Source organism: Saccopteryx bilineata, chromosome 2 (genome assembly GCF_036850765.1).
Source record: "Saccopteryx bilineata isolate mSacBil1 chromosome 2, mSacBil1_pri_phased_curated, whole genome shotgun sequence".
Lineage (NCBI taxonomy): Eukaryota > Metazoa > Chordata > Mammalia > Chiroptera > Emballonuridae > Saccopteryx > Saccopteryx bilineata.
Window position 1 is genome coordinate 170,225,593 of NC_089491.1, and position 24,758 is coordinate 170,250,350.

The following is a 24,758-nucleotide window of genomic DNA, read 5'->3' on the forward strand; positions in this document are numbered from 1 at the left end:
AAACAAAACAGAATCCAACCTGATTAGTGGTGGCCCAGTGGATAACACTGACCTGGGATACTGAGGTCCCAGGTTCAAAACCCAACATTGCCAGCTTGAGCATGGGCTCATCCAGCTTGAGTACAGGGTTGTGGGCATGAGCACTGAATTATAGACACAATCCCATGGTTGCTGGCTTGAAGCCCAAGGTCACTGGCTCAGCTGGAGCCCCCAGGTCAAGGCACATGAGAAGCAATCAATGAACAACTGAAATTCCACAACTGAGGACTGATGTTTCTGGTCTCTCTATTTAAAAAACAAAACAAACAAAATAGAACAAAAAAAAAAAAAACAGGATCCACACAAAGATACAGAGAATTTAGGAATTATATAAAGCTACCAGAATAGGTAAGACCACTTACCGGTACTTTACTTATTTATTTAGTGAAAGGAGGTAAGGCAGACAGATTCCCGCACCTGACCGGGATCCACCAGGCAAACTCGCCAGGGGATGATGCTCTGCTCATCCAGCAGTTACTCTGTTGCTCAGCAACCAAGCCATTTTCTTGGCACCTGAGGCAAAGACCAGGAGCCCCCCTAAGCAACCAGGGCCAACTTGCTTGAACCAATTGAGCCATGGCTGTGGGAGAAGAGAGAGAGAGAGAGAGAGAGAGAGAAGGGGAGGGGCGGAGAAGCAGATGGTCACCTCCCCTATGTGCCCTGACCAGGAATCGAACTCAGGATATCCACACACTGGACCAATACTCTATCACTGAGCCTAACAGCTAGGGCAAGACTTCTTCCTAATAACAGTATCACCTCCTTGTGTGCCACACATATGCTGAACATAACCTTTAAACCTTAACTTTTATTTATTTTAAAGAAATTAAGACAGCCCTGGCCGGTTGGCTCAGCGGTAGAGCGTCGGCCTAGCATGCGGAGGACCCGGGTTCGATTTCCGGCCAGGGCACATAGGAGAAGCACCCATTTGCTTCTCCACCCCTCCGCCGCGCCTTCCTCTCTGTCTCTCTCTTCCCCTCCCGCAGCCAAGGCTCCATTGGAGCAAAGATGGCCCGGGCACTGGGGATGGCTCTGTGGCCTCTGCCTCAGGCGCTAGAGTGGCTCTGGTCGCAACATGGCGACGCCCAGGATGGGCAGAGCATCGCCCCCTGGTGGGCAGAGCGCCGCCCCATGGTGGGCGTGCCGGGTGGATCCCGGTTGGGCGCATGCGGGAGTCTGTCTGACTGTCTCTCCCTGTTTCCAGCTTCAGAAAAATGCAAAAAAAAAAAAAAAGAAAAAAAAAAAGAAATTAAAACAGTGAGCAGCTAAGGAACTGATCAAGGCCACAGCTGATAAGTTGGCAGAGACAGGAATGGACAATACCAGGTCTGTTTGGCACCAGTCCTCTTTCCTCTTTTTCAGATTCTTTGAATTTAAAACTCTTTCTGCAACCATACCTAATCTTTTCTCTAGATCATTCAAGCCCACCCACCTCCACTTAGACTGTGATAGACTAAAAGGCTTTACATACATTGGGAAACAAGAGCGGATCCAGGAGAAATTTTCCTGTTGGGGGAAAGCCACATGATTAATCAAAATGCTAGTTTGGTTGTTTTTTTTAAAACCTTCTTTATGTAATGGGCCCCATTAAGATACTAATAAGGCAAAGGACCTTCTCCCTATAAAAATACACATAAATTTTTGCATAATACTTGAAAGGAGTCAAATCCCACCTCCTCCAATCTCATTCATTGTCTTTCTAAAGGTGCATAGACACTCCTCCCCCCACAAACACATTCTGTTAAAAGGACCTAAAAATGAAGCTATGGTCAGATTTGATGAGCTCTCTAGTGGCCTGGGAATAGAAATGATTCAACAGCAATAGAGGCTCTTTTCAAAAATTGGGTTATCTCATGATTCAAGAAAAGATTAGAGGGAATAAGGAGGCACAAAGATGCAGGGGAGGATGTGTTTCTTATTCAGTAAAACATTAATAGGGTACCTTTTCTTCCAAATTTCTAGTACCAGTCAGACAAAGTTAAAAAAACAACACTCCAATACACTTTTCTTTTTTTTCCTTTTTTACTTACATTAAATACATTGATAAATCAGCAGTTGCATTCTGTTACCATGAATGGAAGAGGAAGAAAGGGAGTAAAAAGGCAAATGCTTTCTTAGAAGAAAAAAAGATCCTCCCAAAAATGATCAGAATAAAAAACGAGCTGGGAAATAAAAACTAAGATTCCTGAAGCCCAGTGGAGCTCAAAGGAAACAGCTGACAGGAAGTAGAAGGAAGGCAACAGGTAGGCCCTGGAACAGATGCCAGTCCTGTCGCTAAAGGGGGTGGGCGAGGGGAGAAGTAGCCTGGAGAAATGGTTTCCCAGTCCCAAGGCAATGAGACATCCTTACTCCTGCCCCATGGGCCAGCTGCACAAAGACCTTCATTTCTAAGAGACTTAAGAGCCATCCTAGTTCTTCCACTTACAAGCACACTGGGTGCTTTTGGGGGCTAGTGAGGGTGCTGGGAAAGGAAGGCAAAACTGTGTGTTTCAGGGCCTCGGGAACTAAGGCTGCCCCTGGAAAGGAAAGGAAATGAGGCCTAAGTGGAAGAACTTAAGCTGGGTCCTTCAGAATCTCAGCCTCATGGATTTCTCAGCTGCTCTGGGACAGAAGGAAGTCTGCAAGCCAAAAGGGCAGAATGGTTCCAATCCTAGGTCACCAAGGCCTTCACTGAGGCTCTTCCTATTTTACTTCTCCCAATTTTCCCAAAACTCTAGGTTGGAATAAGAAGGGGTTTAGAATTTTCTCCTGCCTTGATGGCTTCCCAAAGACATCCGAAAATACCTGATGAGGGATATGAAGAGAGGCTAGAGATTTAGAAAGGACCAACATCCTCTGGTGATGTGAGACTGTTGTGAGGGACCTTCAGTGCCAGCCGTTCTCTGTCCACAGGAGCCGGTATTATATTATAAGGGGCTGCAAGTAAGCCTCTGTGGTGCCAGCCCCTAGTGGTATATGGATTAAACCACCAGTTGTATGGGTGATGAATGTGGGGATAAGCACAGAGGGGCTAAACCAGGGGTCGGGAACCTTTTTGGCTGAGAGAGCCATGAACACCACATATTTTAAAATGTAATTCCATGAGAGCCATACAACGACCCATGTACCTTACACATTATCCAATAAAAATTTGGTGTTGTCCCAGAGGACAGCTGTGATTGGCTCCAGGCACTCGCAACCATGAACATGAGCGGTAGGAAATGAATGGATTGTAATACATGAGAATGTTTTATATTTTTAACTTTTTTTTTTATTAAAGATTTGTCTGCGAGCCAGGTGCAGCCATCAAAAGAGCCACATCTGGCTTGCGAGCCATAGGTTCCCGACCCCTGGACTAAACTAAAGATCCTAGCAAAGGAGAAAAAGAACCTGATGGGAGGGTGGACAGAACAGACTGTACTCTGGAAATAAAGATCATACCTATTTACAGGGTAGTAGAAAAGACATGGTAATTAATGGATGGATCAAATTGACCATGAACCCTGGGAAAGGAGAGAAAACTCCTCCTTCTTGCTTAACTCCTCTTCATCCCCTACCATGGCTAATGCTATCCTGAGACCACTCTCCAGTTGCTTCAGTTAATTCCCCAGGAAAGGCAAACCTATACACAAGAGCTAGGCTGGCAAGAATATAGGTTAAGAATCACAGCTGGAGGAAGCTAGCAGTGGAGATTGGGCTTGAGTAGCTGCCACTGGTATTGTTCTCTATAGTTCCTCCCAAAACATCATATACAGCTTAGATTCCATTTAATTAAAAAGGTGAGAGGGCAGGTAAATCAATCAAACCCCCCATAAAACAAGTATCCCAACACCATCAATTAAAGTGCAAACTGCAAGGGGATATAGTGGCTTGGGCTGAGGCCATCTAAAGGCCAGAGAAAAAAATGCATATGTATAACTCGGAGGACGGGTATCAGAAATGGGTCCTTCCGCTAATAAGATCACAGCAGAGCCAAAGATGCAGGCAACCAGTGAAGATTCTTTGGAGGACTCTGGGGTCCAGTGTCTCCCCCACTGTGGGGGAGAAGCTACCTAAGAGACTGAGTGAGGGCAACTAGGCCTGGAAAAAATTTCAGAGCCATAGATGACACTGCATCCACCTCTTCCTCCACCTCTGCCCAGTTAGCTAACAACACAACTCCTACCTAGTGTCCGAAAGCTTGCCTTCCCATTCTCACTCAACTTAGACACACTTTCCACAAGGCCAACTCATGGATACTGCAGTGTTTTCAAATATGAGAAACTCCAACCAAATAAAACCAAAAAGGAAATTTCCTTAGTCTCTCCTGCTCTGAGCCTTACTCTTCCCTAGGGCTCTTAGTATAACTGGACAGGAAACCTCCTTCCTCAGTTTCTGGGTTCACCACCTTCTCCATCCTGGGGAGAGGAGGAAAAGGGGATCAAGAACAGGGATTGACCAATAGCAGAAGGGGCAGGAGACAAAAAATGTTTTTTGAAAACATGGGAGGAGGTAAGATAAGTAGGTCACTGTCTTGCACCTATAATATAAAGTGAAGAAAATTTTTTTGGAAGGTAAGTCCTGGGGATCAGACCCCCGACCCCAGAGTAGGGGTAGGAGGTCAGTGGCAACAGCTGCCTGGTGTTGGTTGCTGAAGCGTTAAAAAGTGCCATGACAGAGCTGTCAGGAGGCTGCCCTTGGAAGCCAGGGCTCAGTGTGCTGTTACCGTAGGGGCTGTGTGCTGAGGGTGGGAATGGAGTTACTTCTTAGCTCTTGTGCTAGCTCCATACTTGTTTGCTGCTAGCTAGCCCCTCAGTTGCTACAACACTGGCTCTTGTTCTGCAGGGACTGCTCATGGAGATCCACACCTCGGTTTCGGCCAGCTGCACCCCCCAGATTCTGGGGTTCACTCTTTGGCAACTTCTTAGCTAGAGGCAAAAAAGAGAAGGGAACAAAGTATGGTAGGTTTTAACTCATCTCCCCCCCAAAAGACTACTGGGTGGGGGAGAAGTAAGGGTTAAGGGGAAATGTGAGACATAAAAATAATGTTCTGAAGAAGGCAGGGTTCACTATTTGTATGTAAATATGAAAGATGAAGTGCTCAAGCTGCAGCTAATGGACGGAGGTCACAATGGAAGTTAATGTATTTCCATATCCAAAGTTTTCACAAGAGGATAGACACTCCCATTTATCCTTAGGACTTGGGTTAGTGATCTTGCCTCGAAGTAAGGAAAAAAGACAGGAAGACTTCAGGCTGCTCTGACCTTACCTATTGCCAGGAAGAGATCGTTCACGTTCATAGCTGTCTTGGCTGAAGTTTCCATAAACAATAAGCTGTTATCATCTGCATACACCTGGGCCTCCTGCAAGGGGTGGGGATATAGTGATGCTAAGAATGTCGGTTAGGAACAGGAATGGCCTTTCCACTCCCATGTAGCCCCAGACCTAGGTTCCCTTACCTTAATTGTCCCTCTGAGCCAGCTGGCTCTGGACCCATATTTTGGTGACAACTACCTCAAGGATAAAGTGGCCTAGACCAGTGGTTGGCAAACTCATTAGTCAGCAGAGCCAGATATTAACAGTACAACGATTGAAATTTCTTTCGAGAGTCAATTTTTTTTAAAATTTTTATTTATTTATATATTTTTTACAGAGACAGAGAGTGAGTCAGAGAGAGGGATAGACAGGGACGGAGAGAGATGAGAAGCATCAATCATTAGTTTTTCATTGCGCACTGCAACACCTTAGTTGTTCATTGATTGCTTTCTCATATGTGCCTTGACCGCCGGCCTTCAGCAGACCAAGTAACTCCTTGCTGGAGCCAGCGACCTTGGGTTCAAGCTGGTGGGCCAGATGAGCCTGCACTCAAGCTGGCAACCTTGGGGTCTTGAACCCAGGTCCTCTGCATCCCAGTCCGACGCTCTATCCACTGCGCCACCGCCTGGCCAGGCGAGAGTCAAATTTTTTAAACTTAAACTATATAGGTAGGTACATTCCTTATCGAGGTAGCGCCTGCACATGGTATTTTGTGGAAGAGCCACACTCAAGGGGCCAAAGAGCCACATGTGGCTCAGGAGCCACAGTTTGCCCACCATTGGTCTAAACCATTTTATGAGATAAACAGGTATCAGGAATGTTAATAATTATGGGAGAAAAGGCAAGTTTGTTGGGGGCTTTCAGGTTCTGACCCTTGCATAGTCCCTTACCTCAAATTCAATTTCTCCCTCCTTCCTGTTTTCACACTGGTACCCCCACAGCTGGTATTCCCACACCTGGTACTCTCTACCCACCCCTCTGCTCTGGTACTTTCTTCTGACTCCTTTAAATATCCTGGTTGTCATTAGGGTTACAATGTTGCTGTTTTTAACATGGTGCAAAACTGGGGAATGACATGATAAATGTTCTCAGATAATGTTTCCAGAGAGGGCAGATTGGACAGAAGAGGTCCCAAGCACACAGGAAGTGTATTAGAAGGGGACTCTATGGGCCATCTTACTTCATACTCCACCATGCGCTTGTTGGCCAGGTCAGCTTTGTTCCCTGCCAGGGCAATAACAATGCTAGGGCTGGCCTGTCGCTGTAGTTCCTTTACCCATGTCTTCGCTCGGGCAAAGGTTTCCTAGGAAAACACAAGGAAGAAAATGGGTAGGCTGGACTGACTGCCAATCCAGGCCTATTACCTTTAAAACCCAGTCTCAAAACTCACCTCTTCTAGGCGGCCTTCCCTCACTGAAACCACTCATCTCTGATAATTTATTACCTGTCTTCTCAGTACTTGGAAGCATAATTTTGCTATTTTGAGGACCTGTTTTCTTCCCTCACCTAATTTAATTCCTATAAATAAAAGCAAGGATAATCTTCTCAGCCCACTTACCTGATTAGTAATGTCATAAACAACGATTGCAGCTTGGGCACCTCTGTAGTACATGGGAGCCAAGCTGTGGTATCGCTCCTGCCCTGCTGTGTCCCAGATCTCAAACTTGACTGTTGTGTCATCTAGGCAAACAGACTGGGTGAGGAAGGCCGCTATGGATGAGAGAATGGAGACAGTTGTGAGAGGATGAATGAAGACATTCTACCCTCTTCAAAATATCTCCTCAGTCTAAGACCAGTCACAACCTGGGCCATTTAGCCACAGGAAAAATTTTAGTATTCTCTCTCTCTCTTTTTGTGTGTGTGTGTGTGTGTGTGACAGAGAGAGGGACAGATAGGGACAGACAGGCAGGAAGGGAGAGAGATGAGAAGCATCAATTCTTCATTGCATCTCCCTAATTGTTCATTGAATGCTTTCTCATATGTGCCTTGACTGGGGGGTTATAGCAGACCGAGTGACTGACTCCTTGCTCAAGCCAACAACCTTGGGCTTCAAGCCAGTGACCTTTCGGCTCTAGCCAGTGACCATGGGGTCATGTCTATGATCCCATGCTCAAGCCAGCAACCCTGAGCTCAAGCCGGTCAGCCCACGCTCAAGCCAGTGACCTCAAGGTTTTGAACCTGGGTCTTCTGTGTCCCAGTCTGACGTGCTATCCACTGCACCACCGCCTGGTCAGGCTAGTGTTCTCTTTATATATAGTTCCTGGAAGCGGGATTAAGACTGCTCTTGGCTAAGTCCTTCCTGCCAGAAGTTTTTCTAGCTAAGGAATGAGTGCACATCATAAAAATCTATGGCCTGACCTGTGGTGGCACAGTGAATAAAGCATCAACCTGGAACATGAGGTCACTGGTTCGAAACCCCGGGCCTACCTGGTCAAGGCACATATGGGAGTTGAAGCTTCCTGCTCCTCGCCCCCTTCTCTCTTTCTCTCTCAAATCAATAAAGAAAATATTTAAAATGTAAATAAAAATCTATGAGGGACAAAAAGAACTGGCACTTATACCAGAATCATTCCTCTTTTAACCAAAATAGAGATAATGACAAAGATAATAAGCTTCAGATTAAACTCACAATGTGAGCTGATTAGATTTTAAAGACTGATGGGAAGTACCATCATTAGCAGTGTTATCTGGCTGTGACTTTTTCACATTATACTCTGCTGGCTAAAGAACACCATATTTCCAAGGTGACTAGTACAAGCAGGGAAGTAGTAATATGGAAGTTCTCATAAAAGATCCTTTACTGAATTAGCACTCTATTTTGGGGGTAGTAGCAGGGAGAAGGTAGCAAAGGTGGGAGAGGCAAATGACTGTTGAATCTTTTGTATTTAGTTCCAGCTTCTATTTTGCCAGATATGTACATCAGAATGCACATGCACACATGCCTATACCTCCAATACTAATCAGTAGGTCTAGGGTGTGGTTCAAGTATGCATAGGATGAAGATGCTCCCCAGGTGATTCTGACATGCATTTTTATGAATCACTGCTCCAACCCTGCTCAAGATGACACTCAACTGAACTTCACTGGGATTAAGATGAGAGTAGGAGGGAGACAGATAAAAAAAATCATTAATTTTTTTTGCCATTGATTTTATTGGTGCATAAAAGTCAACAATTCTTACTTTCTTCTAGGAAGCAAGAGGATGAATATATATTCCCGCTTTTTGGTATTATGGCAATTTTTTTTGTTTTACAAAGGATGTCCATTCCAAGGAGCTAAGATGGCCAGCTTCACAGTCAGGTCCCTAGGTCTCCCTTCAAAAACTTTACTAATGGCCCTGACCAATTACCTCATTTGGTTAGAGTGTCCTCCTAAAACACCAAGGTTAAAGGTTTGATTTCTGGTCAAGGCACATACGGGAAGCAACCAATGAATGCACAATTAAGTGAAACAACAAATGAATGCTTCTCTTTCTTGGTCTCTCTAAAATCAATTAAAAGAAGAAAAAAATAACTTACTCAGCATTGAACCTCTTCTTTCCCTGAGATACTCACCTCCAATGGTGCTCTCCTGGTACTCATGGAACTGCCCTTTGACAAAACGTAATACCAGGCTAGACTTCCCCACTGCAGATTCACCTAGCAGGACCAACTTGAACTGGCATATTTTGCTGGCCTGGGGCTGCCCGTTGGGCCTGGCTGTGCTTCTGCTAGTCATGGCTAGATTTTCAGAGTGGGAAGGGGTGGAGGGAGGGGGATGCCACAAAGCGGCAAAGGGGGAGGGGGAGGGGAGGGAACTTCCAAGCTTCAACAATCCTGCAAGAAAAAAAGTGGGTAAAATTAAACACAGGGTCATTGCAGCTACAATCACTTTTTAGACAAAGGAATAGACTCTCTTCATTTCTTTGCTCCTGTGATCTTATAATCATCCACCATTTAAAGGTAATACACTACTAAGTGTAATAAGGCAGCTCACATTCAGTGGTGTGGGGAACAATAAAGGAAGACCTGCATCTGAAATAGTTTGCCCTACCACATAATTCCCAACTACCAAGGAAGCTGAAACAGAGACTGAAAACTGTGTGAGGAGTATTTACTCCTTCCATTAGTTTCTCACCACATCTTCAAAGACTAGCAAGTTGATCAACTTTTAGTTGGCTTAACGAATGCATAGATCTACTCCCAAGCACCCTAGATCCTCCTATCTCCTTGATTTCCTGGTGCTGTCTTTTTTCTTCCTCCCGCTCCACTTCTGTCTAGCTTTCAAAATAAGTGATTCATTCTAGGGGTGTGGATGTCACTTCTCCTAATAGTGGTGGGGTATCTTCTGGTTCTATATACTTCATATAGGACCAGTCCTCTTGACATTTCTGAAAATCTAACCAAGGTTCAATGGCCAGAAAATCTATCCTTTCTCACTTCTGGGGTCAAAGATGAGTACAGAAACACAATCAACAGACCACATTTGGTATCAACTCATTTTGCTTCTGCCAGCTCTTAACATCTGAAAGGCTCAAGTCTAAGAGTCATAGGCTTGACATGCTCTCAACTTGCAGCTGGCTTGCTGGTGTTTACGGATTAGATTACCCTCCATACTCAACTGGCCTAACAGCTGTAGCGCTACAAATTAGAGGCAGAGAAAGAAGGTATATCTTCTAATCACATGCAGAAAATTCCAAGAGACGGTGTAAGAGTACGTCTTCAAGTAAAAATTTTTTCTTTTTCTAAAAGATTTTTATTTATTTATTGAATTTTAGAGAGAGAGGAAGAGGCAGAGAGGGAGAAAAAAAGAGAGGGAGAAAAGGGGGAGAGAGAGAGGGAGAGAGGGAGAGAAGGAGAGAAGGAGAGAGATCACAATTGCATTTTAGTTTTTCACTGATTGCTTCTCACATGTGCTTTGATTGGGCAAGCCCAGGGTCTTGAACTGGTGATCTCAGCACTCCAGGTTGATGCTCTATCCAAGCAATAAATATTTGATGAAAGAATAAACTGAACCATCTTCTCTATCTTCCAAGAGGCTAGGAAAGTCGGTGCTGGTGGAAACATAGAGTAGCTGGGATTTTGGTGGTCTAATCATCCAAACCTGAGTATTTCATCATCCTGACTCTGAGGGGAAAGGAACTATGACATTCAAAGAAGAGTTAATCAGAGCATGCAAAATCTCTCTCTAAAACCTAAGCACTGCTTGGGTTGTACTTTGCTTGTTCAAATTAATCTTTCCCTTCTCCAAGGTTGATTCTAGTGACTCCACAAATCATACTCTATGGCATATGTGGGAAAACATTACTTTGTCACTATAACAAGCTGCTTTAGAGTCATATCAGGGTTCAAAATTTCTGCAATCCTAGTAAAGAGAGAAGAGTCAGTAAAGATAGTAAGGGCCTGACTGGGTGGTGGTGCAGTGGATAAAGCGTCGGACTGGGATGCGAAAGACCCAGGTTTGAGACCCCGAGGTCGCTCATCTGGTTTGAGCAAAAGCTCACCAAGCTCACCAACTTGAGCCCAAGGTTGCTGGCTCCAGCAAGAGGTTATTCAGTCTGCTGAAGGCCCACGGTCAAGGCACGTATGAGAAAGCAATCAATGAACAATTAAGGTGTTGCAATGTGCAAAGAAAAACTGATGATTGATGCTTCTCATCTCTCTGTTCCTGTCTGTCTATCCCTCTCTCTGACTCTGTCTCTTAAAAAAAAAAAAAAAAGATAGTAAGGAAAGATCATACAGGCCTGACCTGTGGTGGCACAGTGGCTCAAGCGTCGACCTGGAATGCTGAGGTCGCCGGTTCAAAACCCTGGGCTTGCCCTGTCAAGGAACATATTGGAGTTGATGCTTCCTTCTCCTCCTCCCCCTTCTCTCTCTCTCTTTTCTCTAAAATGAATAAATAAATAAAAGTAACTAAAAAAAAAGATCATACAGGAGGCAGTGCAGAGGAACAAAGACTGCAGAGTTCAATTCACTGTGATTATTTTACAGTTGTGCTTTCTAGCTGTGAAACTTTGGACCAGTTACTAAATTTTTTTAAAAATTATTTTTATTTATTATTTATTCATTTTTTTGGGGGGGAGAGAGAGAGAGAGAGAGAAGGGGGGAGGAGCAGGAAGCTTCAACTCCCATATGTGCCTTGACCGGGCAAGCCCAGGGTTTTGAACTGGCGACCTCAGTATTCCAGGTTGACGCTTTATCCACTGCACCACCACAGGTCAGGCTACTAAATCTTATCTATATAGTATACTCCTTTTCTCATCTGTAAAATGGATAATAGCCTTATGAGGACCTACTTCACAAGGGTGCTGTAAAAATTAAATGAGCCCTGGATGGTTGGCTCAGTGGACAGAGTGTCAGTCCAGTGTGCGGACGTCCTAGGTATGATCCCTAGTCAGGGCACACATGAGAAGCAACCATCTACTTCTCTTCCCTTCTCTCTCCCCTTCTCTCTCTCCTCTCCTCTCATAACCAGTGACTTGGCTGGTTTGAGTGTGGACCCCAGTGGCTGAAAATAGTTCATTGGTCTGAACAGCCTCAGACAGGGGCTGCCAAATGGATCCCAGTTGGGGCACATGTGGGAGTCTATATCCTCTCCTTTCACTAAAAAAATCCAAAAGAGCCTGACCAGGAGGTGGCGCAGTGGATAGAGCGTCGAACTGGGATGCCGAGGACCCAGGTTCGAGACCCTGAGGTGCCAGCTTAAACATGGGCTCATCTGGTTTGAGCAAAAGCTCACCAACTTGGACCCAAGGTTGCTGTCTCAAGCAAGGGGTTACTCGGTCTGCTGAAGGCCCACGGTCAAGGCACATATGAGAAAGCAATCAATGAACAACTATGTGTCGCAATGTGCAACGAAAAACTAATGATTGATGCTTCTCATCTCTCCATTCCTGTCTGTCTGTCCCTGTCTATCCCTCTCTCTTACTCTCTCTCTGTCTCTGTTAAAAAAAAAAAAAATCCAAAAGAATTAAATGAGATAATACATATAAACATACTAAATACTGTATTTCCCCAGGTGTAAGATGCTCTCATGTATAAGACGCACCTTAATTTTGGAGCCCAAAATGTTATTGAACTCATTTTATTCATGATAAAATTCATATAACTCCTCATTACTGTCAAAACTCCCATCCATTAGCTTGTCCTCATCTGTGTCTGATGACGAATCACTGTCTTCATATATTGCCTCGTCCTAAGTTCATCTATGGCATTTGAAATGCCACAACCACTGTATAAGACACACCCAGTTTTTAGACCCCAAATTTTTCCAAAAAAAGTGTCTTATACATGGGGGGATACGGTAATGTTTGACCCAAAGTGCTCAAATGACTATTCAGCTAGTAATAATCAAGGCCCTGGTTGGTTGGCTCAGTAGTAGAGCATTGGCCTGGCATATGGAAGTCCTAGGTTTGATTCCTGGTCAGGGCACACAGGAGAAGTGCCCATCTGCTTCTTCACCCCATCTCCTCTCACTTCTCTCTCTCTTCCCCTCATGCAGCCATGGCTCAACTGGAACGAGTTGACCCCAGGCGCTGAGGATGGCTCCATGGCCTCCATCTCAGGCGCTAAAAAATGGCTCTGGTTGCAATGGAGCAGCAGCCTGAGATGGGCAGAGCATCAACCCCTAGTGGGCTTGCCTGTTGGATCCTGGTCGGGGTGCATGTGGGAGTCTGTCTCTCTGCCTCCCCTCTTCTCAATGAATTAAAAAAAAATATACCGTATTTTTCGCTCCATAAGACGCACCTGACCATATGACACACCTAAGGTTTTTTGTTTTTATTTTATTTTTTGTATTTTTCTGAAGCTGGAAACGGGTAGAGACAGTCAGACAGACTCCCGCATGCACCCGACCAGGATCCACCCGGCACGCCCACCACGGGCGACGCTCTGCCCACCAGGGGGTGATGCTCTGCCCCTCCGGGGCGTCGCTCTGCCATGACCAGAGCCACTCTAGCGCCCGGGGCAAAGGCCAAGGTGCCATCCCCAGCGCCCGGGCCATCTTTGCTCCAATGGAGCCTTGGCTGCGGGAGGGGAAGAGAGAGACAGAGAGGAAGGGGGGGGGGAGAAGCAAATGGGCGCTTCTCCTATGTGCCCTGGCCGGGAATTGAACCCGGGTCCCCCGCACGCCAGGCCGACACTCTACCACTGAGCCAACCGGCCAGGGCCCACACCTAAGGTTTTAAGGAGGACAAGAAAAAAAATATTCTGAACCAAATGGTGTGTTAAAATATTTAATAAAATGCTGTAGCCTGACCTGTGGTGGCGCAGTGGATAAAGCATCAATCTGGAAATGCTGAGGTCGCCAGTTCAAAACCCTGGGCTTGCCTGGTCAAGGCACATATGGGAGTTGATGCTTCCAGCTCCTCCCCCCCTTCTCTCTCTCTCTGTCTCTCCCTCTCCTCTCTAAAATGAATAAATTAAAAAAAAAGTCGTATTTTTTGCTCCATAAGATGCTCTTTTTTCCCTCTAAAAGTGGAGGGGAAAATGCCCATGTGTCTTATGGAGCGAAAAATACGGTAAATAAGCTACTAATAATTACCATTAATATGACAAAAAAAATTTCTGCCCAAGCTTTACCTTCCACTTTTATAAAACAGAAAAAAGATCTATCTCATGGCTATGAGAACTACGTGAAAAAGTAAAAGATTTATTTAGCAGTGCTAATAAGAAAGGTATAGCTACTGAGAGGCCATAATTCACAGAAAAGATCAATTTAGCATACTAAAGTATAATTCAGTATTAGTTATCATCATATTCCTAAAAAGCAGCCATGATACAAAAGAGGTAGAGAAAGAAACAAAAGTGTAAAGAGAAAGGTGGCAGAGGAATAAGATATAAGTGAGAACTCAGAAAAGTCCCAAAGCATACTAGAGTCAGAGGAATGGAACAAATTACTGTGATCCTACTGGGTAGTCTACAGTCCCCTGGGCCACCAAGTACTAAGAATCCAGATCCACATGCCATTTTGTGATGATATTGTCACTGGTCTATGATGAAATGATAAAAATAAAGACATTATAGCAAGTTTCTCATAAAGCTAATTTATTCAACTTAAAAAAATATTCTTTATGACAAGATTTCTAATTTTTTAGAATAAATTTTCTCTCATATATCTATTGGATGAAAAACTCTATAAAACCTATTATGAAGTAAAAAGAAAACGTTGACGTGTGGGCCAGTGGCGCAATGTATAATACGTCTGACTATGGATCAGAAGAAAACGCTGTACAAAAACACATGGTTGGATCCCAGTTCTGAAAAAAAGAAAATTCTGCACAGAAAAAGGCGTGAAGGCCTGGCCAGTTGGCCCAGCATGTGGACTTCCTGGGTTGGATCCCCTATCAGGACACATGTGAGAAGCAACCATCTGCTTCTCTTCACCCTCTGCCCCCTTCTCTCTCTCTTTCCCTCTTGCAGCCAGTGACTCAACTGGTTTGAGCCCCCACCCTGGGTGCTGAGGATAGCTTAGACGGTCCAAGTATCAGCCTCACGTGCTGAGGATAGCTTGCTTGATTTGAGCCTCAGCCCTAGATGGGAGTTTTCAGGTGGATCCTGGTTAGGGCAAATGCAGGGGTCTATCTGCCCTTCACTTACTTATAAAAAAAGAAAAAAAGGCCCTGGCCGGTTGGCTAAGTGGTGGAGCGTCGGCATGGAGTGCAGAAGTCCCGGGTTCGATTCCCGGCCAGGGCACACAGGAGAAGCGCCCATCTGCTTCTCCACCCCTCCCCCTCTCCTTCCTTTCTGTCTCTCTCTTCCCCTCCTGCAGCCGAGGCTCCATTGGAGCAAAAGATGGCCCGGGCGCTGGGGATGGCTCCTTGGCCTCTGCCCCAGGCGCTAGAGTGGCTCTGGTCACAGCAGAGCAATGCCCAGAGGGGCAGAACATCGCTCCCTGGTGGGCGTGCCGGGTGGATCCCGGTCGGGCGCATGCGGGAGTCTGTCTGACTGTCTCTCCCCATTTCTAGCTTCAGAAAAAAAAAAAAAAAAAAAGGTGTGGAAAGACACACACCCATCTATTTACCAGTGGTTACCTCTGAGAAGAGTGGGATTAAGGAAAGTGGTATTTGAAGAATTCAGATTATTATAATTTTTTTAATTTTATTTATTCATTTTTAGAGAGGAGAGAGAGAGGGAGAGAGAGAAACAGAGAGAGAGAAGGGGGAGGAGCTGGAAGCATCAACTCCCATATGTGCCTTGACCAGGCAAGCCCAGGGTTTCGAACCGGCAACCTCAGCATTTCCAGGTCGACGCTTTATCCACTGCGCCACCATTTTTTTTAAAATTTATTTATTTATTTATTCATTTTTAGAGAGGAGAGAGAAAGGGAGAGAGAGAGACAGAGAGGGAGAGAGAGGAGAGAGAGACAGAAAGAAGGAGTTGGAAGCATCAACTCCCATATGTGCCTTGACCAGGCAAGCCCAGGGTTTCGAACCGGCGACCTCAGCATTTCCAGGTCGACGCTTTATCCCTTGCACCACCACAGGACAGGCTCAGATTATTTTTTTAAGAGAGAGGAGGGCATAGAGCAGGGGTCCCCAAACTATGGCCCGTGGGCCGCATGCGGCCCCCTGAGGCCTTATATTCGGCCCCCTCCGCACTTCCGGAAGGGGCACCTCTTTTATTGGTGGTCAGTGGGAGGAGCACATTGACCATCTCATTAGCCAAAAGCAGGCCCATAGTTCCCATTGAAATACTGGTCAGTTTGTTGATGTAAATTTACACGTTCTTTATTTTAAATATTGTATTTGTTCCCATTTTGTTTTTTTACTTTAAAATAAGATATGTGCAGTGTGCATAGGGATTTGTTCATAGTTTTTTTTTATATTCCAGCCCTTCAATGGTCTGAAGGTCAGTGAACTTGCCCCCTGTGTAAAAAGTTTGGGGACCCCTGGCATAGAGAGAGGGATTCTCACAAGAGCCCCGAAAAGGATCCACCCCACAACCCCATCTGGGGCTGATTCTCCAGCACCAAGCTATTTTAGCACCTGAGGCCTAAACTAGGACCCACTGAACCATCCTCAGCACCTGAGGCTTTGCTTAACCTAGTGGTCCCAACCCCCAGGCTGCGGACGTACCGGTCTGTGGGCCATTTGGTACTGGTCTGCAGAAAAAGAATAAATAACTTACATTATTTCCGTTTTATTTATATTTAAGTCTGAACGATGTTTTATTTTTTTTTATTTTATTTTTTTTCCATTTTTTTTTTTTCTGAAGCTGGAAACAGGGAGAGACAGTCAGACAGACTCCCACATGCGCCCAACCGGGATCCACCCGGCACGCCCACCAGGGGCGGTGCTCTGCCCCCCAGGGGGCGATGCTCTGCCCATCCTGGGCGTCGCCATATTGCGACCAGAGCCACTCTAGCGCCTGAGGCAGAGGCCACAGAGCCATGCCCAGCGCCCGGGCCATCTCTGCTCCAGTGGAGCCTTGGCTGCGGGAGGGGAAGAGAGAGACAGAGAGGAAAGCGCGGCGGAGGGGTGGAAAAGCAAATGGGCGCTTCTCCTGTGTGCCCTGGCCGGGAATCGAACCCGGGTCCTCCGCACGCTAGGCCGACGCTCTACCGCTGAGCCAACCGGCCAGGGCCCGATGTTTTATTTTTAAAAAATGACCAGATTCCCTCTGTTACATCCGTCTAAGACTCACTCTTGACGCTTGTCTTATAAGTTTGACAATTATATTTAAAAATACCACAGTTGCCTGACCTGTGGTGGCGCAGTGGATAAAGCGTCGACCTGGAATGCTGAGGTCGTCGGTTCAAAACCCTGGGCTTGCTTGGTCAAGGCACATATGGGAGTTGATGCTTCCAGCTCCTCCCCCCTTCTCTCTCTCTGTCTCTTCTCTCTCTCTGTCTCTCTCTCTCTGTTTCTCCCTCTCCTCTGTAAAATGAATAAATTAAAAAAAATTTTAAAAATAAAAATACCACAGTTTTTACACCGGTCGCATAATTTTATTTTGTGCATTTATCTGTCCCACACTAAAGGCCGGTCTGTGAAAATATTTTCTGACATTAAACCGGTCCGTGGCCCAAAAACGGTTGGGACCACTGCTCTAACCAATCAAGCCACTGGCTGCAGGAGAGGAAGAGGAAGAGAAGCAGATGACCACTTCTCCTGTGCCCTGACCAGGACTTCCACACACTGGGCTGACGCTCTATCCACGAAGCCACTGGCCAGGGCCTATAATGTGTTTTTATTTTTATTTTTTATTTTTTAAAATTTTTTATTTATTCATTTTAGAGAGAGAGAGAGAGAGAGAGAGAGAGAGAGAGAGGAGAGACAGAGAGAGAGAAGGGGGAGGAGCTGGAAGCATCAACTCCCATATGTGCCTTGACCAGGCAAGCCCAGGGTTTCAAACCGGCGACCTCAGCATTTCCAGGTCGATGCTTTATCCACTGCGCCACCACAGGTCAGGCTTATTTTTTATTTATTTATTTTTATTCGGTTTTTTAGAGAGGCAAAGGGGAGAGAGCAATAGAGAGACAAAGAGAGAGAGAAGAGGGAGGAGCAGGAAGCATCAACTCCTGTATGTGCTTTGACCAGGCAAGCCCAGGGTTTTGAACTGCCGAGCTCAGCATTCCAGGTCATCACTTTAGCCACTGCGCCACCACAGGTCAGGCCATATAATGTGTTTTTAAATGTGAGTCATGATCAAAAATGTTTTAAAAACACTGTTTTAGAGAGGTCTGACACTGAAAGATAGGTTAGTAAGGGATGGGAGGAAGTCTATCTAGTCTCTGGCTAGCCTATAGGCCATAGTGAATTTCACTACTAGATGAAATTAAGACAAGAACTGCTTGGCTTGTGGTGACACAGTGGATGGAGCGTTGAACTGGAACACTGAGGTCACCAGTTTGAAATTCTGGGCTTGTCGGATCAAGGCACACACAACAAGCATTCAATGAACAACTAAAGTGAAGCAACTACTTCTTGCTCCCCTGCCCCCTTTTTCTGTAAAATCAATAAATAAAATCTTAAAAAAAAAAACAAAAACCCAGAAAAAATTGAGATGAGAGCTGAGTACATCTTTCCAGAGATCAGAGGATTCTTCAACTCTACTAAAGTTATGGAGTAATTATGAAAACAGGATGTGCCCTGGCCAGATAGCTCAGCTGGTTTGAGTATTGTTTTGAAGCGCAGAGGTTACTGGTTCAATCTCAGGTCAGGGCACATGCAGGAAAAGCTTGATGTTCTTGTCTCCCTCTCTCTCTAAAAATCAATTTAAAAAGGAAGGAAGGAAAGAAGAAAAGAAAGAGAAAGAAAACAGGAATCCAAATTAGACAAATGAGTCCTGTGTAGTGGTAAGGGCTTTGTTATTGAGCAAATCTGATTTTTATTCCCTGTTTTTCCAGTTAACCCACTGTGATTTTAGGCTACTCACTCCTTTTTGCCTTTCTGAGCCTCAGCTTCCTTATCTATAAGGATTAACGGGAAAAAGAGGAGGGAGTAACAAAGAGCAGAGTTTGAATTCAATTCAAAAGTTCTGGGTATAGCCTGACCAGGCGGTGGCACAGTGGATAGAACATTGGACTGGGATGTGGAAGAACCCAGGTTCGAGACCCCGAGGTTGCCAGCTTGAGCGCGGGCTCATCTGGCTTGAGCAAAAAGCTCACCAGGCCTGACCTGTGGTGGCGCAGTGGATAAAGCGTTGACCTGGAATGCTGAGGTTGCCGGTTCAAAACCCTGGGCTTGCACGGTCAAGGCACATATGGGAGTTGAAGCTTCCTGCTCCTCCCCCCCTTCTGTCTCTTTCTTTTCTCTCTCTTTCAATATCTCCCTCTCTCCTCTAAAATGAATAAATAGATAAAAATAATTAAAAAAATAAAAGCTCACCAGCTTGGACCCAGGGTCGCTGGCTCCAGCAAGGGGTTACTCGGTCTGGCTGAAGGCACGTATGAGAAAGCAATCAATGAACAACTAAGGTGTTGCAACGCGCAATGAAAAACTAATGATTGATGCTTCTCATCTCTCTCCGTTCCTGTCTGTCTGTCCCTGTCTATCCCTCTCTCTGACTCACTCTCTGTCTCTGTAAAAAAAAAAAAAAAAGTTCTGGGTATGCCTGACCTGTGGTGGCGCAGTGGATAAAGCGTCAACCTGGAAACACTGAGGTTGCTGGTTCAAAACCCTGGGCTTGCCTGGTCAAGGCACATATGGGAGTTGATGCTTCCTGCTCCTCCCCCCTTCTCTCTCTCCCCTCTCTATAATGAATAAATAAAAATAAAAATTTTTTTTAAAAAAGTAGTTCTGGGTATAGCCCTGGCTGGATGGCTCGCTTGGCTGGTGCATTGTCCTGCAATGCAGAGGTGGCTGGTTTGGTCCTTGGCCGGGGCACATACAGAAACAGATTGATGCTTCTGTCTCCCCCTTACCCCCCCTTCCTCTCTCTGGATTCAATAAAAATAAAAGATTAAAAAAAAAGTTCTGGGTATATTTAAGGAATTTATTTCTCTTAGGGTTTTTTAGCATCTATGAGGATAAATTATTTTTTGTGTATGTGTGTGTGTGTGTGACAGAGACAGAGAGAGGGACAGATAGGAACAGGTAGACAGGAAGGGAGAGAGAAGAGAAGCATCAATTCTTCATTGCGGCCCTTTAGTTGTTCATGGATTGCTTTCTCTTATGTGCTTTGACAAGGGTGGGAGTGGGGGTGTAACAGCAGACTGACTGACCCCTTGCTCAAGCCAGAGACCTTGGGCTCAGGCTGGTGAGCCTTGCTCAAACCAGATGAGCCTGCACTCAAGATGGCAACCTTGGGGTTTTGAACCTGGGTCCTCCGTGTCCCACTCCAATGTTCTATCGACTGTGCCACTGCCTGGTCAGGCGAGGATAAATCATTTTTTTAAGTATATTTACATGGTCCATATACATGGGGTTCTCAGGTTACAACAGTCTTGACACAACGTTTCGGGTTTACAACGCTCACTCCCATAAAAACTTTAAAAAATTGAGACGATTCGGCTTATGCCATAATTGTCGTTAGCGTTGTACTTACAGACTATGTGGGCGAACTAGTTTAGTTGTGCATGGCGGAAGAATATGCAGTACAAGGTCCAGTACAGTATATTTATGTCCTTTTCCTTTTTCTGTAGCTTACTTATGTTTATATGTTTTAGAGTATGATTTTACAACTGTGTTAGGGTAGGTAAGTGACTTAGGCTAGGGTGTGTTTCAACTTATACCAAAATTCAGGTTACGCACAGTCATAGGAATGGAACTGTGTTGTAACCCAAGGACCCCCTATACACTGTTTCATAGGAAAAGAGAGTAGGCCATCAAAAAACTCTATTATAGGCCCTGGCCGGTAGCTTAGTGGCAGAGCGTCGGCCTGGCATGCAGGAGTCCCGGGTTCGATTCCCGGCCAGGGCACACAGGAGAAGCGCCCATCTGCTTCTCCACCCCTCCCCCTCTCCTTTCTCTCTGTCTCTCTCTTCCCCTCCCGCAGCCAAGGCTCCATTGGAGCAAAGATGGCCCGGGCACTGGGGATGGCTCCTTGGCCTCTGCCTCAGGCGTTAGACTGGCTCTGGTCGCAACAGAGCGACGCCCTGGATGGGCAGAGCATTGCCCCTTGGTGGGCGTGCAGGGTGGATTCCAGTAGGGCGCATGCGGGAGTCTGTCTGATTGCCTCCCTGTTTCCAGCTTCAGAAAAAATACAAAAAAATACAAAAAAAATAAAACATCCTCAGACTTAAATATAAAAAAAAACTATTAAATTTTAAAACTGAAAAGAGAAGACAATAGAAAACTACATAAAACAAAAAAGAGAAATAACTACAGATAAACAGATCAAGTTTCCTTTAGGTGACACACATGTACAACAGGACAGGAAGAGTTACTAGATTTTTCAACTTACTCATTTACCTTTTTATCTATTTAGAAATATATGATCTAAGAGGCAGAACATTAAGCCTTAATGTTACAACTTATAAAAGGAAAACATGGGAATTAGGGTAGACTGAATTCTCAAAGGCAGACACATCACTCTAGGTCTGGGAAACCCGTAGGGAGTTGGTGAAGTGTAAAGATAGGAAACAGTCACAGACACACTAAGTTGCAAAGCCGTGGTCACTAACCCCTATAGACAATAAGCAAACCAGAGTCCAAACGCACAGTCAGCAAAATTTCTTGCTACTAAGCAACCTTGGATTACCAGATTGGTAACTACTGGGTTATAAAAGACTACCTCCTGCCTGACCTGTGGTGGCGCAGTGGATAAAGTGTCGACCTGGAAATGCTGAGGTTGCCGGTTCGAAACCCTGGGCTTGCCTGGTCAAGGCACATATGGGAGTTGATGCTTCTAGCTCCTCCCTCTGTCTCTCTCTCCCCTCTGTCTCTCTCTCCTCTCTGTCTCTCTCTCTCTGTCTCTCGCCCTCTCTCTCTCTCCTCTCTAAAAATGAATAAATAAATAAAAAAAATAAAAACATTAAAAAAAAAAAAAAAAAAGACTACCTCCTGCCTGACCAGGTGGTGGCACAGTGGATAGAGCGTCAGACTGGGATGTGGAGGACCCAGGTTCAAGGCCCCGAGGTCGCCAGATTGAGCGTGGGCTCATCTGGTTTGAGCAAAGCTTACCAGCTTGAGCCCAATGTCGCTGGCTCAAGCAAGGGGTTACTCGGTCTGCTGTAGCCCCCCCCCCCCCAGTCAAGGCACATACGAGAGAGAAGGCAATCAATGAACTAAGATGCTGCAACAAAGAATTGATGCTTATCTCTCTTCCTTCCTGTCTGTCCCTATCTGTCCCTCTCTCTGTCACAAAAAAAGACTACCTTCTACCACCACCCCAATATTTCACTCTCAATATGTCCTACCTTCCCTGTTCACAGTAATTGATGGGCTGCCCATGCCTTGATATTTAATACCAACATATTTATAAGAATATAATTTAAAAATATTTTATTGATTGATTTTAGAGAGACAAAGAGAGGAGGTGGGATAAGAGGGGATCTGAGAGAGAGAAAGAGACAGAGAGAGAAGCATTCATTTGTTGTTCCACTTAGTGAATAGTGCATTTATTAGTTACCTCCTGTATGTGCTCTGACTGGGGACTGAACCTATAATTTTGGTGTTTTGGGACAATGCTATGACTGAGCTAACCAGCCAGGACCAAGGGTATTATGTTTTTTATACAATAGCTAGACTCTTAAAAAATCAGTGTTACAGAAGTGAAATAATATGTGTAAGATTCAGCTGACTTCTCCACTATTCTGGTGTTGATTCTTTGCTAAGAGTTGATAGTGAGGAAATGGTCCATTCAAAGCTAAAGAATAGACCACAGCCAATCAATCAAGTAGTGTGATGATTATTACCTCCAAACCTGAGACAAAAAAAAGGGGGGGGAAGGGTTTTTTTCTTTCAACTCTTTTATTTTATTTTATTTTTTTTAAGATTTTATTTATGGCCCTGGCCAGTTGGCTCAGTGGTAGAGCGTCGGCCTGGTGTGCAGAAGTCCCGGGTTCGATTCCTGGCCAGGGCACACAGGAGAGGCGCCCATCTGCTTCTCTACCCCTCCCCCTCTTCTTCCTCTCTGTCTCTCTCTTCCCCTCCCGCAGCCAGCTGAGGCTCCACTGGAGCAAAGATGGCCCGGGCGCTGGGGATGGCTCCTTGGCCTCTGCCCCAGGCGCTAGAGTGGCTCTGGTCGTGACAGAGCGACGCCCCAGATGGGCAGAGCATCGCCCCCTGGTGGGCGTGCTGGGTGGATCCCGGTCGGGCGCATGCGGGAATCTGTCTGACTGCCTCCCCGTTTCCGGCTTCAGAAAAATAGAAGAAAAAAAAAGATTTTATTTATTCATTATAGAGAAGGGAGAGAGAGAGAGAGAGAGAGAAGGGGGGAGGAGCAGGAAGCATCAACTCCCGTATGTGCCTTGACCAGGCAAGCCCAGGGTTTTGAACCGGCAACCTCAGCGTTTCCAGGTTGACACTTTATCCACTGCGCCACCACAGGTCAGGCTCTTTCAACTCTTTTAGTTCAGAAGAAACGAAACCAGATTTAACGTCTCTTAGAAGTGCAGTTCTACAAAAATGGTTTATCAAATGACAATTAATCATGGAGGATTGAGGCTTGCTCATGGCATGAGCCCATTGGGGAGGGGAGAGGAAAAGGATGAAAGTGTTAAGTTCTTTAGGTGGGCAGCTCTCCCAATAGCATAGGGAAATATGAATAGAAAGATTTTCTCAGCCTGCTGATCCCAGCTAGAGCATGACTCTGTTCCTTTGGCCCCTTCCACTTAATAGCTTTGAGTCCCTATGCCTACAACCTATGAAGCCTCCAGAAGTCTGTCACCTATCAATAGAGAGACTGAATTCCAAGTATACAGCCACTGGAGTCTAGCCCACTCCTAAGTGTCAGTCCTATAAGGTCAGTTTGCCAGATAAGATGCAATCTAGAGGTCATCTAGACCAGTCTCTGTATTTTATAAGTGAGGAAACCAAAGCACGTAAAATCAATCACCTTGCCTGGTGTTACCATACAGACAGCTATCTGCTGTTACACAGCTGCTTAGTAGAGACTCTGCTTCTAACAAGTACTCCTAGGTCAGGTATGCTTGCTACTGTACTGCTCAAAAAAATTAGGGGATATTTTATCGCTTCATATTCACTTTGAAAATATCCCCCTGCCTTACCAGGCGGTGGCGCAGTGGATAGAGCATCAGACTGGGACGTGGAGGATCCAGGTTCGAAACCTCGAGGTCAAAAGCTTGAGCACAGACTCAGCTGTTTAGAGCAAGGCCCACCAGCTTGAGCCCAAGGTTGCATTATTGAGCAAGGGGTCACTTGGTCTGCTGTAGCCCCCCCCCCCCAAGGCACATATGAGAAAGCAATTGGTGAACAACTAAGGTGCTGCAACAAAGAGTTGATGCTTCTCATCTCTCCCTTCCTATCTGTCTGTCCCTATCTGTCCCTCTGACTCAAACACAAGAAAATATCCCCTAATTTTTGTGAGCAGTATGTTATACCACCATACTTCTTTTTTTTTTAAAAAAAATAACCACTCTTTTTTTTTAATTTATTATTTTTACAGGGACAGAGAGAAAGTCAGAGAGAGGGACAGACAGGAACGAAGAGAGATGAGAAGCATCAATCATCAGTTTTTCGTTGCGCATTGTGACACGTTAGTTGTTCATTGATTGCTTTCTCATATGTGCCTTGACCACGGGCCTTCAGCAGACTGAGCAACCCCTTGCTCAAGCCAGTGACCTTGGGTCCAAGCTGGTGAGCTTTTTGTTCAAGCCAGATGAGCCTGTGCTCAAGCCGGCGACCCCGGGGTCTCGAACCTGGTGAGCTTTTTGTTCAAGCCAGATGAGCCTGTGCTCAAGCCGGCGACCCCGGGGTCTCGAACCTGGGTCCTTCCGCATCCCAGTCCGACGCTCTAGCCACTGCCCCACAGCCTGGTCAGGCACTATTATACTTCTTAAGGAAGCAATACATACTGAACTCTGGAATGACAATGGGGACAGGAACAAGAGCTTAGATTGGA

At 45.5% G+C, this 24,758-nt stretch overlaps 1 protein-coding gene across 4 annotated transcripts in view; it reads right to left on the minus strand.

Annotated features, from left to right (window-relative positions):
- Positions 1–2,891: 2,891 nt before the first annotated feature.
- RAB5B (RAB5B, member RAS oncogene family) overlaps positions 2,892–24,758 on the minus strand; it is a 28,194-nt gene continuing 6,327 nt past the window's right edge. For 2 of the 4 annotated variants that reach the window (XM_066258463.1, XM_066258462.1), the window contains exons 2-6: positions 8,868–9,128; positions 6,872–7,023; positions 6,494–6,616; positions 5,267–5,360; positions 2,892–4,925 (exon numbers count right to left, since the gene is read on the minus strand). In XM_066258463.1, coding sequence (XP_066114560.1) covers positions 4,810–4,925; positions 5,267–5,360; positions 6,494–6,616; positions 6,872–7,023; positions 8,868–9,030 — 648 coding nt within the window. In that variant the 5' untranslated portion in view covers positions 9,031–9,128 and the 3' untranslated portion in view covers positions 2,892–4,809. Of the gene's footprint in view, positions 4,926–5,266; positions 5,361–6,493; positions 6,617–6,871; positions 7,024–8,867; positions 9,129–11,040; positions 11,178–24,758 lie in introns of all 4 variants that reach the window. The other 2 variants (XM_066258460.1, XM_066258461.1) reach the window with 2 other exon arrangements.